This window comes from Haliaeetus albicilla, chromosome 11 (assembly GCF_947461875.1).
Source record: "Haliaeetus albicilla chromosome 11, bHalAlb1.1, whole genome shotgun sequence".
NCBI lineage: Eukaryota > Metazoa > Chordata > Aves > Accipitriformes > Accipitridae > Haliaeetus > Haliaeetus albicilla.
Window position 1 is genome coordinate 17,556,656 of NC_091493.1, and position 17,687 is coordinate 17,574,342.

The 17,687-nt window shown below is 46.6% G+C and overlaps 2 protein-coding genes across 17 annotated transcripts in view; both read left to right on the forward strand.

The window, feature by feature from the left end:
* The first annotated feature begins 8,292 nt into the window (after positions 1 to 8,292).
* Positions 8,293 to 8,857, forward strand: LOC138687928 (putative transmembrane protein INAFM1). Its single transcript, XM_069797628.1, has 2 exons — positions 8,293 to 8,311; positions 8,403 to 8,857. The coding sequence occupies exons 1-2, from the start codon at positions 8,293 to 8,295 to the stop codon at positions 8,855 to 8,857; spliced, it is 474 nt and encodes a 157-aa protein (XP_069653729.1).
* CAMK2G (calcium/calmodulin dependent protein kinase II gamma) overlaps positions 8,786 to 17,687 on the forward strand; it is a 119,576-nt gene continuing 110,674 nt past the window's right edge. For 5 of the 16 annotated variants that reach the window (XM_069796305.1, XM_069796307.1, XM_069796303.1 and 2 more), the window contains exons 1-2: positions 8,787 to 9,091; positions 10,943 to 11,037. In XM_069796305.1, the coding sequence (XP_069652406.1) occupies positions 9,027 to 9,091; positions 10,943 to 11,037 (160 nt within the window). In that variant the 5' untranslated portion in view covers positions 8,787 to 9,026. Of the gene's footprint in view, positions 9,092 to 10,942; positions 11,038 to 17,687 lie in introns of all 16 variants that reach the window. The other 11 variants (XM_069796317.1, XM_069796319.1, XM_069796316.1 and 8 more) reach the window with 6 other exon arrangements.

The following is a 17,687-nucleotide window of genomic DNA, read 5'->3' on the forward strand; positions in this document are numbered from 1 at the left end:
CCTGTCAAGAACCATCTTTTTTTCTTTTGCATTTTATTTTTATTAACAGGATACAAGGAACAAAGTACACTCAGAAGGAGGCATAGAAAGCAGTAACATTTGCTGCCACTCCACAGAAAATTGTTGCAGGAGTCTAACAAAGGTTTAGTGAGTTTTTAATTGTGAATGGCACTCTGTGCTGAAGGCACAGTTTTGTGGAGAAATCTGGTGAGAGCTGCATGTTTAATTCAGAGTGATACCGCTGCATTACCTTCACCCAAAATCAAGATCAATAGGAAAGCGTCTGTATCTGTTCATGTTGGAGGAGTGACCTGAATTCTGCCTTTCCATGGCGGCTGCACTCCCATGAGGTCACGAAAGAGTCACTGTCCCGCTCTCCGCCTCATTTCTCTCATTGTAAAACATGATTTACTTCACTTATTCCCACAGGTTTTGTGGCTGTTAATGGGGAGTGTAAATCACTGTTTTACTGTTGCTCTGGCTGGGAAATCCAGCCCATCTTTCTCACTGTGTGTTCTCTGTTCATCACATGCAGGCAGAACTGAACCCTGGAGAAACTGGAGAGGCCAGCTACTGGGTGGAGGCTTTGCTGTGGTTCCCACATACCCTCTTGCTGCACTTGTTGGCTCAGGCTGTGTTTGTAAACACTCACAGGCCCTCTCCTTTGGATTGTTACTTGGAGCTAGTTTTTCTTTTGATGTTAAACAGGATGTGTGTGTTAATTAATTTATTTTACTCAGGGTGGGAAATTGCTGCCAATGTTCCTTGAAGAGTCCTGTGAGCCATGTCTCCCCTCACATAAACATTCAGGCAATTTTGGTGAAAGTGTTTATTTTTTTTAACTGTGCATAAATGTTAATCTGGCTGTTTTACAGCAGAGAGGTTTTACAGGCTCCTTGAAAAATGTCAAGGTCATGTTTAAACAGTTACTGTTTAAACTGAGGAGATGAAGCACTGGACCAAGAGGATTCAGAGATGAAAAAATGAAAACCAGTATTTTCTGCCAACGGGTGTTATTTGAGAGTTTAGTGCTGGTGAAAGTGATGGTGAAATACTTTGGAGACTGATTGCTTCTGCATCTACTCCTTTGTAATTGTACCGGGGACACTGTTAGTGAAAATACACCCTTCTTGCCTTAGTCCTAAGTTGAAAGGACCTCTGCCTAGTGATGACAGGAAAGTAAACCTTGTAAACCTGCAAACCTTGACTTCCTGAGACTGCCAGGAGGGGCAGTTCATGCCAGTTATGGCAGTGATGTTTGTGATGTAGAAGTGTACTACTTCATGGTTTATAATGGTCCAGGAGGCTGTGATTATTAAATGTTGCTTGTGAGGTCTCCCAGATTCAGAGTAATCTCTCAGGAGAAAAAGGTTGATTCTGTCATTTTGCATATTATAATGCTGCACTCCCACTTGGGTAAGGAGCACAGGGTGCTTCTTTTCAAAACCCAAAACTTTAAAACTGCAAGTTTGACAAAAATAATCAAGCTTTATGGCACACTATTAAGTTATATTTAAGTTGGAAGAAAGCAGAACACTGTACTTTTTTTAAGAACTTCCTCTTTTTGTGATAGCATTAAATAAGTCTGGTCTTGGTTTGATTTTTAATTGGTAGGGTGTTATGATTTGAGAGCTGATGCAGTTCAAACTGATCAGTCTATCACATGCTACCAGCCGTGCTGAGTATTTTACCAAACAAGACTAGACAGATGCCTTGTTCTGAAGAGACTGCAGTTTGAGACTGATCTTTCAAGATACTGTATGATGGCAGATTCCTCAAGGGAATGATTTGGTCTCTTTGTAATCTCAAGTGTCTGCATACACTGCAGTAGGTTTGGTGTCTAGTACTCTTATTCTGGGACAACAATTAACAGCCAGTTCAATCAAGACCTAACTGAGAACTTAATGGAAAAAGTTAGTATTTCCCCAAGGACTGTGCCATAAATTCAGCTGAGATGACAAGAGGAAGGAATTGCAAGATGGGTAGTGTGAGATACATGAAGTTTATCTTTGAGCTGAATTCAAACAGAGCTAGTAATGGTCAAATGTTATGATGACTTTGGTGGTGAGAGTTAAACTGGAGGTTTTCCCAGTGATCTGTGCTCCATTTTAAAAAAGCAAAGAAACAAAATTTGTTGTAGCTGGCACTAAATGGAAGTCTTTTTTTTAGCAGTAGCAATAGATTGCAGTGACTGATCCACAGAAATGAAACTGCTCATTTGTCATTCCTTTTGGTTATCGGTGACCCACAGCAATGAGGGAGTTGCTTGTTCATATTCTCCACACTGTGAAAGACAGCATTCAGCTCATGAGGACTGTCCATCCATCACCTTTTTTGTAGTATCAGCCTTCCCCTTGACAGAGACTTTATTTAAAAAAAAGAGGGAGACCCACCCCAGAATGTGGCATTAGTTTTCAGTATTCATTCAGTAATCAATACCATTCAGTATGGTATATGTATAATGCCATACAATATTTTAAGTTGGTGCAGATATCTGGGATACAGGGAGAAATCTGTGTTCATCCTTTACGTAACAGTCATTGAGTCATGCAATCTTGTTTAAACAAACAGTGTGAATCTTAAAATAGCCCCTGGACATTCCACTGTGATGGCCATATTCAAATGAATGTTCAAGATGTTTCCCCACTATCGTATACCCACACAGTAACCCTTCGGTGACAGCAGAGCCATCTAGAGACAGTATTAAGCTACACTAGGCACTAGACACACAGATTTGTTTGCTTGCTCTGATGAAGCAGGAAAATCTGCTTCTCTGTCATCTACCCACCAAGCAAGGCAATAGACATGAAACATTTTGAGGCTAAGCTCATCTGAGGGTCATTTTAACATACCAGTTATTGTTACTAGATAATTATTAGAGGAATTCATGGAACATGACCTTGTTGCCATATAAATGGTGGGAAACCCTGCTCTTCACCTGATTAACGATTGACATTGGCCAGTTTCAAGGAGATAGGAATGAAAACTTGAAATTCTTTGAATGCAATATTATTAATATTGCTATAGATACAGAACTAGAGGAAATTGCTCTTACTGCTCAGAACATTTGTCTCATTTCCATAATCCTCGCTGGTGTTTTCTATAGGGTCTTATTGATACATTTCAAAGGATAGTTTAGATGTGATAGAAGCATAAATATTTTGTGGAACTGATCACTTAAGAGAGCAGCCAGTAGACATTGCAGCTCACCATTTAGAAATTGTTTAGCAGTGTCTCTCTAGCAAAGAAAGCTTCAAAGAGGAGGCTAGAAAGGCTACTCTTCTGGAGCTCACTCAGTTGCTAACCTAGAAGTCAGGCTAGTATTGGAGGGACTTGGATTTTCATGAGATGAGAAACATAAAATCAGGCTGCTGCAGCCCCTTCTGTATGGGTCTGTGGGTGAAGTACTCGGCTCTTCAAGACGGTCCATGTGTTATCTTCCACCAGGCTTTGCCTATATCATGTATACTTGTGCACGAATCCAGAACAGGCTGTGAAATTGGTCAATAAACCTGGTATTGATCCCTCAGTAAAGGTAGGATAAGGCTCCAGAGAAAAGACTGTGTGGAGTAAGCTTACAGCAGCTAAAGGAGCTGAATGCGTACTGAATGCTTCCCTTTCCTATTTGGGGACCTAACCTGTGCTTCTGAAATCCAAAGTCACAAGCAAGCTGAGAGGAAAATACCTCACGTCTAGGTGGGTTGCAAAAGTTCCAGTGAAAGGCATGTGTCCCCAGGAGTCACTGGGGGAGCTGGGGAACCAGGCAGACTGCCAGCAGGTACACAGGGCCTGTCTGGGGGCACGCGGGCACACAGGCACTGAGACCCTGCCAGACCACAGCTGCCCCCCTCCTTTGTCTGAACTCCCCTGGGGGCAGTACTGAAGAGCAGGGCTGGCCATTTGGATGTACCTACTGACCCTGTCTTATAACAGGAGAGAGCACTCAGTGACATTAAAATAGAACAAATTTGCAATGGTGTCAGGTTATATGTTTTATGAGCCATATAATTAACATGCGACACTCAGTGCCATGGGATATTATTGACTTAAATAGCTTAGTAAGTATCAAAAAGGATTAGGCATTGACATGAAACAGAATAGCATATGCACTGACACAAGCTAGGATCAGAATTACAAGGGCTACCAATCCTTGTGCTTCGGGGCATATTTTGATCATCAGCTTGGGGTCAGGAGGAAAGCCACTCTCTGAGTAGTGCACAGTATGCACGTGCGTTATAGTTATACAGATCTCTTTATTGGCCTGTTTTGATTCCTCTCCCTTCTCCTTCTCTGTCTTCCTTTCATCCCCTCCTGTTCCCCCTCCCTCACATTTACTGTTTGGAATAGGTCACTACTGAAGACAAGACACTAAACTAGATGGATGGCTGAATAGTCCGTACTAATAGGGTAATTTAACGTTTGCTTCTCTCCAGAACTCTAACGTTTATTTCAAATATAAATTTTATATTCACTTGCTAAAAAGTTCCTCTCTTTCCAACCTTCCTTATATGCACACTACTTCTTATTATGATCAGCTACACCTACAAATTCACTTAGGCTCATTTGAATAATGATTTTTCAGAGGTAACAAATAAACCTCAGTTTGGGAGAAGGAAGAGAACAACCAGGCACTTTAAAGGAACCTGATTTTTGTGGTAGATACTCAACAACTGCTTAAGTAAAAAATTTTTTGAGAGATCTTGTATTGTATAGCCAACATGAATAATCACTTATGAAAATAAGGGTGGGGTTTTTTTTCTGTGTACATGACAGTGAGTCTGTTGACATTCATGATAAAATGATGCTTGATTTAGGTAACTGTCTGCATTTTTCTTTGCAGGGTCTGAAGCAAAATAATTGTTAAGAATTCTAACACTTTTCCTCACTTTCACCTGCCAAAAAAATCCTCATTTTAAGACGATGCAATATTTCACACAATTCTAGAGGTTTGGATGCTTTGTTTTGTGTTTTTATTTGTTACTATGCTGAAGTAGTGCCAGGAAGCCCCATGTAAGAGCAGGGCTGGTTGAATTTTATGTCCTGTAAATGCTTTGTGAGTGATAAGACCTACCTGGAGTTACTCACTCTAAATAGACAGACTGGACAGCAGAGGCACAGAGGAGAAAATTCCTTGATTGTTTGTGGGACCCTAAGTTAACAGCAGAAAACCAGAGAATGTCTATTTAAAAAATATGCCTATTTATTTTGTTTGTTGCTTATTTCTTTTTTGCGTCTTGCCTTGACCCTCCCAGACTGATTTCTGACTCTACCCATTCTTACCTTTCCCAGGTCCTTTATTTTTGCTAATGCCTTCTCTTCATATCTGGCACTAGCCAGCGCTGCTCTGCTCAGCACACTGATACATGCTGGCCTTTGGCTTATTGAACCTTGCTGGAAAGACGCTATCGTGCACCTTCTCCAGCATCCTTCCCATTTTCCACAGTGGGTCAAATTCCAGTCAGTTTCTGTGAACTCATTTTGTAGTCCTTCACTCTGCTTCCCTCAAGACCAACGCTTTTGCATTATTGCCTTCCCACAGACATTCTTCAACACGACAAAGCTGACCTTAGGCTCAATGGACAGATGGGGCCTGATCCAAAGTCCATTAACATCAAGAGATGTCCATTTATGACCATGGGCTTTGCATTAAATCCTTTGCATTTTACTTACTTTGTTTAGTGCCTCTTACTCAGCTCCAGTTATTAAAATCAGATTAATCCCTGACAGATCCCTGATGGTTCAGCATCCTGTATAAGCCAACCTGTGCTACTTCAAAAGATAGAGACCAAAATTGCTACTCTGCTAATGTGAAATCTGCAGCTGGCTAATGTTAAAAGCAAGGCATTACTTCCAGATTTCAATCCTGCATAACTGAGGTCAGAATCTCACTTTTACTCTTCATTAGCTGAATCTCCCATTACTAGCGCATGGGCTTTCTCAAAACCATTTCTTACTGTTCAGATATTTTCTGGTCCCTACAACATTATTCTGACCAGGCACTGTTCAAGATTCACCTCTGTTTGCAGTTTTACTCTCAGTACAAGTAGATTGCTATGTCAGCTAGAACATCAATATTTCTTTCTGTTGACACAATACTCTCTTATCCATATTGCCACCCCTCCTCCTGTTTCATTTTGTCTACATTCCTTTTGAAAACTCCACTCCCATAATTTAGTCTCCCACTCAGTACTTGGTTTAATCAAGTCTGTCACTCAATTTGTATCCCACTTCTCGTTTAACAAAAGTTTCTCAGTTAGCAATCTGTTTCTGTAGCACTTACTATGCGTAACACATGGTTAGCTTTTCTTTCCACACTTGCTTCTCTGTTCGCTTTCTGATTTCCAGACCTCGCTTTTCCTTGTAACACTTGAAGATGAGAAACTTCCTCTTCTGTCTCATTCTTTTTATGTTCCTCATGTATTTTTATGAGACCGCTGTGATCAGGGCTTCTTAAATAGCATGGGGTGCTTTTGTGTGGGGCACAGAACAGTCCTTGAGTCCAGTTAAAACAGTTTTCAACTGCAGAATCTCACTCAGTTTAATACACAGCTTTAGGTAAACCTCTCCTGTTGCTGTATTTCTCTGTCGCGGCTTGTACCCCTTTTCATCTTCACCATCTTTCCTCGGTTTGCAGGAACACAGGCCAAATGCACAAAAGTGCATCTCCCTCTGGCTCCTCATTCGGCCCAGTGTGCTAAAATCTGGTCTTAAATGTCCACCCTTAGTTTTTGTGTTGAGGAACAAAGAGTGGAACAGAGTCCTGTTCCAGTTGCTCTGTACATTTTAACATAGGGGACTGGGTTGCATTTATCTTGACTACATTGCCTAGTGCAACCACAGCACAAACTTAATAGCTCACCTTTCCGCCACAAAGAACATCTAATGTCATTTTGGATGGTGGAAGTGCGCTGCAGGTTGTATATTGGCAACATTGCCTATCACCACACCTAGAACCTCCCACTTGAGTTTTGTGTTATCAGCTGATTCCCCTGGTAAGGACCGTGGGTTGTCAGACTGCTTTCTTCCTCGTCTGCAACTCTTCTAACTGTTAGAGAAACTAGTGGACCACTGAATGAGGCCGTTGGAGCAGTTTTAGCTCGGCAGGAGGCAGATTCACTGATTGGCACCTGTTGGATAGATCATTTGTTGGTTCTCTGAGTTATTCTGCTGGGTCAGCAGGTTTCCAGGTTTAAATGCTGGCATGGTGTAAGACGCAGAATGCTGTTGTTTCATAATCACCTTCTAGAAGTATAGCTTTGTTGTAGTGCTACTGTTATGTTGTCCTACTTTTGCTATCTACTTTCTGCATAGGCTGGGTGAATGTTTGCCCACTGCATCGCTGCATTTAACCTGGAGACAAGGAGTGGGGGGGGATATGCTGGTGGCTGCTGTCACTGCTTTTCATGCGACTGAATAACATGACAATTTCATAGTCCAGTCACAGAGCAGGCATGCATGGTACTTATACAGTGCTTTTCATTTTTCAGATCAGTTTAATGCTGCTCCTGGCTTACGGTACGCTCATCTGTCTCTCTATGTTCTTAAAACAGCTCGAGCTCCCAGTCGCGCAGGAGAGGCTGGAGCAGCCTTTCCCTCTCTGGCTGGATCAGTGACTGCCCTATATAAATCTGCATATTAAGCAGATTTGGCAATTGTTCAGAGAGAGACAGACTCAAGTAAGAGGTGAAAATAAACTTGCTTAGGAAGGCACTGCAGACAGCACTCTCAGACGGGATGCTACTAGAGACAGAACAGAGGCTGGTTTGTTTTCTTTTGCGGTTGGGAGACTGACGATTTCTGTTTGTCTTCTGCCTCCAAGTCCCACCACCATAAACCCTACGTGTGTGCGAGCGCCGGGTCTCGTTCTTGAGCAGTTTCAGGACATTGCGCGTGTTACCGCTCTACCTCCGCACCAGATGGTTGATCTCCTCGGGGACTCCCGCACGCAGCCCCCAAGGTCGGGCAGCTGACAGCGCCGCCCGCTCGGCAGCGCGCCGGTCCCAACTTTGCGGTGGATCGGGAGGAAGACTTGGGGCTCCGCGTTCCCCTCTCGCGGGGGGCAACGCAGCGCGCCGGGTCCCTTGCGCTGGGCGGTGGCCTCAGACAGCGGCCAGGCCGCGCAGCAGCGGCCGGGAGCTGCCTCCGCTGCCTCCACGCGCCTCCTCCTCCTCCTCCTCCTCCTCCTCCGCCGTCCGGAGCACGCACAGTGCGGCGGGGAGAGAGCCGGGCGGCTGCTGCCTGCGAGGCGGCCGGGTCGCCCGGCGCTGCCAGCCCGGCGCTAGCCCCGCTGACATGCACCCGGGGGAGGGCGGTGGGGTGGCGGCGGCCTCCCGGGCCTTCCCTTCCCTTCCCTTCCCTTCCCTTCCCTTCCCTTCCCTTCCCTTCCCTCCCGCTGCACGCAGGAAGTTTATCCGGCCGCGGCTCTCCCCGCCCCGGGCGCTGCGGCCCCGGCCCGGCGCCCCCACGGGGGGACGTACGAGAAGTACCCGCCGTGCGCCCGGCCGGGGGTCTCCTCGCGGCCCTGCAGCCTCCCCGCCGCCTACGGCGCGCAGCGGAGCGGGCGGCGAGCCCGCCGCAGTCTGCCCACCCTCCGTGCGCGGGGGCGGGGGTGCTGACTGCAGTGCCCGCTCCGGCGGCCGCGGGCGGGGGCGGGGAGGTGGCCACGCCCCGGCCGCAGCCCCCTGCGCGGGCGGCGGCGCTGTGGGCGCCCCGGGGAGCGCCCCCGGCGGCCACACCCCGCGGCGGGCCGGGGCCGGCGGAGGGGCGGAGGGAGGGGGGGCCGGCGCGGGGTGTCTCCGAGCCAGTTCTCGCGGTGCTGGCCAGGCTCAGCCTCCTTCCCCTCCCCGGCGAGCGGTGACTGTGCACGGCGGAGCGGGGAGCGCCGAGCCGGGCGCGGGGGGAAGCCCGCGCCGCCCCGCCGAGCCAGGAGGGAGGCCGCCGAGCAGCGCGGCCGCCCGTCCCGTCCCGGCCCGTCCCGGTCGCCCTGCCCCATGCCCCAGCGGCACTGAGCCTCTCGCAGCCCGAACATGGCCACCACGGCAACGTGCACCCGCTTCACCGACGAGTACCAGCTCTACGAGGAGCTCGGCAAGTACGGAGCCCGCCGCGCGCCCCGCGCCGCGCCCCGCCGCCCGCCCCGGGACCCGCCGACGCTGCCGGGAGCCCTGTGCCGGCGCCCCGGCTCTCCCGGGAGCCGGAGGAGGATTAGCTGCCGCGCGCTGTAATCCTGCTCGCCAACACCTCCCCAGACCCCACCTTCGTCCGCCCCGGCGGCATCGCCGCTGAAGGGAAAGGTGTTTCTGCGCCCCTGGGTCATCCCCGCCGCTGGATGGGGTGTCCCCGCAGCCTGCCTCGGGCTGCACCCTCCTGTTGCACCCCGGGATTTCTTCTCTTCCCCCTTGCCCTCCTCAGGGGCTGTTGCCTTCTCCCCCGCGCCGTTTCCTTGCTGCACGTTGCCGTTCCCTTCAAGTGTTTCTGCGCCGGGACACGGCGCTGTTACTGCCACTCGGCGATGCTTAAGTCCCCGCTTCCTTATCCCTGTGAAAGGGCCAGGTGCTGCTGCACCGCGCTTCTCCCTCCCTCTCTCCGCACTTGCCTCTGCATTGGCAGACCTGCTGCTGCACCCTAGGACAGGGTTTTGCAGGGAGACCCGGTGGGACAGGAAGGCGGTGTAGCAACGACCAGGGTAGGATTACGGGGACAGTGCTTTCCTGGGTGCTGCTGCTCTCCCCCTCCCTCCCTTCCTGCACCAACCGCTGGGCTCTGCTGCATCTCTTCTCTCCAGCCCGGCGCCCCCGTCCCTCCCCACACTGCTGCAGCTGTGTGTCACCGAGCCTGGGCCCTGGTGCCGGTGCTCACCTTGCTGCTTATTGGTTTGTATGTAGAGGTTGAGGAAGGGGAGAATAAGGCAGGGCTCTGCAGTATCAGGAGGATTCAGGCTATTTTAGGCTCTCTGTAGGACTAACTGTCTTGTGGGGCCCTTGTGCAGCTTCTGTTCCCCTTTCTTATACTTCAGATATGTACATTTGTCCGTTTGTCCGTAGACATGGGTTGACGTTCCTAGTCTGAAGGACTTAGAATTTTCTGCCAGTTTTCTCTTACTTGTCCTTTTTCCCTTTTCAGATCTTTCCTGTAAAGCCAGTTGTTATCCTTTTCCCACCCTGTTTTGTTGTTTTTTTTTTTCAAAAGAAGGGACCGCTTTCAAGCGCTCATCTGTGTAGTCCTGTAGATTTTGAGTCCCTATCTTTTCACCTTGGTCTCTGTTGTATTATCTCTTTTTTCCTCACAGAAATCCTTCTTCCCTCTCTCTCAGACCTGTTCTCCAAGTGGCTCTTTGGAATAGTTATAATAATATCAATAGTTGCAGCTTGAGAAAATGTACAAAGCCTTGTAGCTTCCTACTCACTTCATTAATAGGTACATGCTTATCTCCATTTTGCAGGTGGGTAGAGAGATGTAAGAGATCTAGTAACTTCTGCAAAGTGTTGCAGCGGTTTCATGACCAAGCTGGCACTTTAAACATGGGAGAAATGAGTCCTGGTTGTCTGATGTAACTGCTGGGGGTACTGTCTTCGGGAGATGGACTTATCAGCTAGTTTTTACAGTGTCGTCCTGGGCTGTTTGTCTCCCATTCATCAATCCCTTCATGTCCCGTTTCTGTGCCCGTATGGTCTCTCTCTCTCCCTGCACAGTGTGCTGTTCTTACTGTGCTGTCTGTGAGGGGGCTTTTGAGGGGTCTTCAGGAGGCCTGAGTACCATGTAGACTAGGTTTTATTTGCTGATCAGACAGCATGCGCTGTTCATCAGATTCTCATGTGTTGATTCCCTCCTCTGTATGTCTTCTGCCATGTCCTTAATCTGGTCTGCTCTGGGGATAGAAATTGCTGCTATTGTATTCTCATTTTCAGTTTCATAGCTCCTACCCTCTTTATTTGTCTTCTAGGGGAGCCTTCTCTGTGGTCCGCAGATGTGTAAAGAAGAGTTCATCACAGGAATATGCTGCAAAAATCATCAACACCAAAAAACTGTCAGCCAGAGGTTAGTATCTCGATCTACCCTTCTTTTTATTAATAGAAATTACTTCACTGGAGTTGAAGCTGTAATAAGTTTAAGGGATCTGAAGTTGCTTGTCTTGGTCATTATTTCAGCATTACAAAATAATTGAGTTGCGTGGCAAAGTGGAGATTGAAAGGAGGTAGCGTAGGGTGATAGAAAAATTCCTGTATCTGGAAACGTATACTCTGTGAAGTGATGTTGTCTTTTTTTCTTTTTGAGATCTTTCTTTTGCAAGCTGAGCTAGAGGTACATTTATAGAAGATTTATCTACGTGTGTGTGTACTGATCACTCATAATAAAGAGAAGTGTTGCAGACTGATTTTGCTGAATGTATTTTCTACCTAGGAGATCTGTCTTAGCAGAACAGATGTGATTTTTTTTTTTAGGCTTAGATGCTATAGGCCTTGCTGTAGTTAAGCATGGTGTGTTTGGAAACTAACAAGTTTGCCTTCAAAGTCAGAAGTAGGCTGGATGGAGAAATCTTATGAACTTGATTTCTCAACAAATTAGAACAAGTATTCTTTGCTTTTGCTAGTCCTGGAGACTTCTGAAACGAGAGTGTAGTCTTATGAAAAGAGAAAAAAATCTTAACTCTTCCCCCAAGCTGTTAGTCTTCTGTTTTCCAGGGACATACATATACACAAAGGGTAGTGTACCTTGTAGTATGCGGGGAGTGTGTATCTTCTAGTGTGTAGGGAATCCCTTACAGGGATTAAAGTTGCTTTGTCAGTGGGGTAGATGAGAGGGAGAATAAGAGAAACCAAACTGCAGTAAATGATGCTGAAAGCAGAGTGCAACAAGTTGAGATGCCAGAGGCGACTGTTTCTAGAAGAGGTGAACAAGACAAGATCTAAGTTCTTAGAGGCCTTTCAGATTTGACAAGATTAATGTATTAGGCCCTTGCCTGTCTTGCTACTTGAATAGTTGGCTTAATAGGGGGATTGACTGAGAAATGAAGAAAAAGCAGGAGGAGGTAAATGATCTTGATAAATTATTTAGAAGTGAAGAATGTTTTGCTTAATCCCTATAAAAGAGAAAAATAGAATATGTATTCTCCTTTTTGCCAGAATACGACCAGAAGATAGCTTGAAGAATGGTGAAAAATTTCCATTTACTATAGTTTGCATGGAGAAGTAGTGTCAGAAGTAGAGTGCAGTGCCATGAAGTTTGATTTCCACACCCCGCCCCCCAACTTGTGGAAGTAAGCATATGTGATAATGTATTATTTCAGTATCTAGCCTGAGTCAGATTGTGTTGGGGACCAACCAGTGGAGCCCTAGATTATTTAGGAGGTGGCTGCAGATCCTGTGGGAATTGGTGTCCCTCCATGGTCAGGTGACGGTGCCTGCTGATGTAGGTGGGATATCCAATCTTTTGAGTTCAAAATTAGTTCAACTTAATATGGGAGAGGTTTGAAGGGTGGCTTTGCTTTGCTGACGGCCATTAATGCTGTGTTCGCTCCAGAGAGTTCCCTGTCAATCCTGTAGCAAGGTCTAAAGCTGAGGAGAGCCATCTTCTCAGATGCTAGTGGACACAAGCCTGCTTAGGGAAGGGAGAGGGTAGATTGATAAACTGATTGCAAATAAGAAACCGTTTCCTTACGAAGGAGGTGGTATTGAAGTTAACTCTGGAGATAAGAAAAAAGGTGAAAACTGCAGGATGAATATAGTTGCAACAATATTCAGAAACACGTTAGCAGAAGTCCAAAAGTAGCAGAACTGATTGAGTCAGTTTTTAAGTGTTTGGGCACCTAATGAGTTACAGAGGAAGCATTATATAGATTCTAATTGTTTTTCATATTAAGGGGATGACAGTTTTATGACCCAGCAAGTAGAAAAAGTAAGTATGGGTGAATACAGGCCATGTTTTGATCTAGTACTTACTTTCTAGATTTCATACCTTCCTATAAATAAAATACATTGAGGATACTAGCCTGGTCCTCAGCTACATAACTCGAGGCAGCTGGCAATGATTTACTTACAAAGGTATTGGTTAGGTAGAGGGCAGGTGTGGGAAGAGCCGAGAAGGGAAATGGGTGTTTCTGCTAGTGCAGAAGAATACCAGAAACAAGGGACTGATCGGGTTTTGTTGAAGTCTTACCTGAGGAGTAAAGAATCTGCATTTACAGTGAAAAGAGGATGGTGACTTCAGCTGAATGTATAGGTTCCTCAGTTATTCCAGCTGTGTTTGCTGATAGCTCAAGTGATTAGTACAAAAAGGATCTGAATATTTTGATAGGAATTTAGTGAATTCACCTTGGAATAGGTCTTTAAAGCATTGGAGGAAGAACGCGTGCTATTTAGGCATTGCAGCTGTAAATCAGTGATTAGGGAGGTTCAATTCAGCAACCTGAAAATGAAGTCTCGGGGAAAGGTGTTTTAGAAAGCTGTCTCCCACAGGAGGAGAATTATGGCGTTAATTCTGCAGTATCCTGGATATGTGTTGCCTGATGCTTCCTTTCCCCAAGCTGGCACTTCTCCCGGGGAGGCCATGTCTCTGCCCAGCAATACATACGCACGGGGCTCTCCTGTGCACCCAACTGCATGCCTGTCTGTTGCATGGGTGAACCCACCCTTCTGACCTGCCTCCTGCGTTGTTGGTTTTCTTCTAGGCTTGGTCACAGCACCAGAATATTCTCTCATGTGGGAACACCCTGCCTCTCTCCAACTTAAGCATAGCTACATTTAACATTTTGTACCTTCTAGCAGAATTTCAACCTGTATAGATGCCTGATGTGGTAACCGCTACTTCAAGAGCCAGCGTCTTGCTGCAGCTGAGAAGTATGTCTAGCCTGTTGCTGCTTTGCAGAAGTTTTGCCTGCTGTAGTGCTTCCCTTGATTATGTCCAAGAAAATTATAACAAAGCCTTGCTCTCCTTCTGCAGTACTTCTTGTTACCTTTATTTTTCAAGACTGTTGGTGAAGAAATACTAGATAGCTGACTGGGAAGTGATGAACAGCTTGCTGTACGTAGCTGAAAAGGAGGAAGAGGAACACTTCAGGGTGAATTGTATGTGTTTAAAGGGTTCTGTATTACTTGACGTATTTATCAAACTCTCTTCTTAAAGCAGTAAAGAGTTGACGAGGCATGGTGCTGTTACAAGGCTTCTCTGTGAAAGCAAGGAGGATGAATGCAGTGCTGGTCTTGGTGAAGGGCGGTCCTAACAACTTCAGTCTAGTAAGGTTCACCCTTTGTAAATACAAAGTCATATGTTGAGAGGAGAGTCTCTTGTTTCTGTATTGTCTGTGATTTTGGGATGCCTGTTCTCTTTTTTAATAAATTGTGTCAGTAAGAGCTGGTCTAGATTAAAATTCATATTTTGGCTTTAATGAAGTATTTGCTATTATTCATATTGTTTTGAGGCTTAAGACTGCCTGGTGAAGAGTATGCCAAGAACTTTAATGTCAAATAGGGGCCAAAAGCTTGTGGAAATGGAAGGGAAAGAGACTTCACCTCAGTGAGCATTCAGCTGACATATAAGAGCAGTGGTTATTACACATGGGGAAAATAAAATGCTTCAGTCATCTGAAATTCCTATGGGATTGAATACACAGGCTTTTACTAGAGCTACGGGTAGAGGGAAATAATAACTGTAATTTTTTGGAAGTTGTCTTGTGGGTGTCACCATACTTCTTGAACATGAAAATTCATAGCAAGTAGTGCTTCAGTTCCTAGGCAGCAGAGAAGTTCAAATGAAGTAAAATTACGTGCAGTGATCAAAAGGATCAAGAGAGAAGCAGTAGCTTTAGTAGCAGTAGGGAAATATCCAGGATTTGACTCTCCAGCATATACTTCAAGAGATAGTCCTGCATTGGAAAGAGGTAGGCAGAGCTCTATCCTGTGACAATTTTTAGGATGTTGTTTATGCCAAATAGTATATAGTGATCCTACCACCACGCATAGGATTTTTGGCCCTTGTTTCTTAGGTGGGGGGTGAGAAGTCTCTGTGCATCACATATATTGTTGAATTTCATTTGCTGCTGATAATCTGTATCTTTCAACTCTTGCAAGTGACATCTCTTGATGAAAAAATGAAAAGCAGCTGTCTAGGAAGTTAGACCACTTCACTGCTTTCTCCTGACTGTGGCTTTGCTCTTGCCTGTCGAATAAAGAGGTGGATTCTTTCCCTGATCTTGTCTTTCCAAATTTATAAACCAGATGAAAATTTGCAGTCTACCCGGTTCTTCTGTTATTGTTCCTGTAGGGGATTATGTGGACTGTGGGAGGAGCAGGGAATTATTTCTCTGTATCAAACCCTGACAGGAAAAAAGCTCTCTCTTGACACTTCCAACTCAGCTTTTTTTTCATACATTTCTCTTCTTCTGGCTTTCAGTTCCATAGTGCTTGCTGATTTGGGCTTTTGTATGTATGTTTGGTTGGAGGTGTCAGTAGTAATTTCCCTGGACACTGAAACATTGAGCTTGAATGTTGCAGAGGAAGTTTAGCAGCATCAGTCCCTAACCTCTGTCTTGATCTGCTCTGTAAACATTCTCAGCCGGTGTTTGAGTTAGGACTCTCTTGGACTGCTCTTGTGGCTGCTAGGTTTGAAGTCTCCTGTGGGCTACAGCACACCCGCTAGAATTAGCCGCACGCAGCGGTGGTGCACTGCAGCCTGGCAAATTGGCTCTGTGTGAAAGCAAGGAAAGCCCAGCGTACCGGTCACAGATGGCTGAAGCGCAAATCCGAACTCGTGTAGAAATGTCCTGTAATAGCTGTCCTCTGTGTGTGCCTGTGTTTGTAGGTTGGGGACGAATGTCCTTTCTTGCAGAGGATGGCAAATCAACCAAGTCCACTCAGCTGTACTTGCTGAGCAGCCAAGTCAGGTCTGGTCATTTGGTGTGGGAGAGGAGCTGCCCTTCCCGCAGGGTGGGCCTTGGGCTGAGGGTGAAGAGCTTCCCTGCACCCCAGCTCCTCCTCCCCTCTGCCACCCGCGAGGAGTCTGAGAGATGCTGTGATTAGGAAGCGTATATAGGAGATCAGCTGCAGTGATGGCTGGGGATTTTTTTGGAGGTCCTTGCGCATGTGGAGGGATGCCCAGAGCAGAGCAGAGTGCTGCACCCCCTCCACCCCCAACAGCGGTGTGTGCGGCTGTGGGCTGTGGGGGAGGACTCGGTCAGTGGGATGGGTGCGTGGACAGCGAGTGCCTGAATTCTCCGCTCTGCACCGCAGCACATATGCGTGCGGCAGGGGGTGGCGGGGGGGCTGCTCCGCTGATGTCAGAAACTGCAGCCCTCTACCTCCCGCCAGCAGCCTGCCTCCCCCTCCTCTTCCTCCCTGCCTCCGCCTGCAGCCCGCCTTAGGGGAAGAGGGGTTCAAGCGCTATATGTCTAGGGGGAATTTCGCTGGAAGAGGTGTTCGGAGAAGAGGAGGAGTATGTGTAAAAGCAGAGACCCTGACCTTGGAGGAGAGGCTGGGGCTGGGAGCTTGGTGGGGGGCTGCCGAGGGTCAGCCTGGCTTTTCGCCTGCCCCAATGCATGGACACGGGTGGGAGAGTGCCCTGGCATGAGAGCTGGCAGAGATTGGCAGGGTGGCGAGCGGTGGAAGCTTTGCTTTTGCTGTGACTCCCTATGGCCAGAAGCTGGCTTCCTCCCGCTGTGGATGTCGGCAATGGTTGGGGTTGCCTCTCGGTTTACGCTGTATATTTTATAAAGGAGCTGGAACAGAGCAGACAGGATTTCAGCTTGTGTCTGTCTTCTCAGTGGTCACATTGAGTATTAAATTTCCAGCATTAACAATGAGGAGGGGGGCAGTAGGCACGCAGATTGGGCAGGAGTTCCTACTGCCTCCACATGAGGTTGGAGAAAGGGGCTTGGCGAGAGAGTTGTGTTTCTTGTTTTCCCAATATAAACTGGATTTGTGTATGGCAGAGATGTGATTAGACTAACTCCCGCATGTGTCCCAAAGCCCTTGGCTCTAGAGCATTTACTCTGATCAGCGAGCCATGATTGAAATATTTCCAGGTATCCCCGCAATGAAGAGCGGGATGTTGAACACACTGTAGATATTTGGGGCAGAGAGAGCTACTTGAATTTCTTGTAAGAAGGATCCAGTGCAAAAGCTATGGGTTTTTTTGTTGTTTTTGGGGTGTAGCATGGAAATTTCACTGCCTCCAAATTTAATTCTTCTCTGGACAGTGCAAAACCATCACTGCCAGAGGAGGACTTATCCGTGGATCATGCAGAAATTTCTGAAGAGTGCTGCTCCCCCGCCGCGCCAAAATGGTGGGTTAATACCACTGTTTTAAGAGAGGGCTATGACAATCTTTTTGTTCCCTTCCATGCCCTGGAAGGATTTTAGTTTTTCTGGCCCTGCAAATTGGTTGAGGACAGTTTTTAAAAGGGAAGCATGCTAATATAAAAATCTCCCTCCTCTGTGCCACCTATGAGCATCACCTATCTGCTTCACAACCCTGACAACCAGGGTATCACCCCCTTTTCATTAATTCTGGCCTATCACCTATTGTGGTGTTTCAGGTGTTTCTTTTCCTTTCCTCTGTTCTTGAAACCTCCTGACTTTGACCAAGTTAATAGATGTTACCAAAAAATGTTAATTTGCCAGTGTTTGACTATAGAATGAGCTATTGCTGTTGGCTTGGCTGGGGGAAGAGGGCAATATCAGCTGGCACCAGGACCA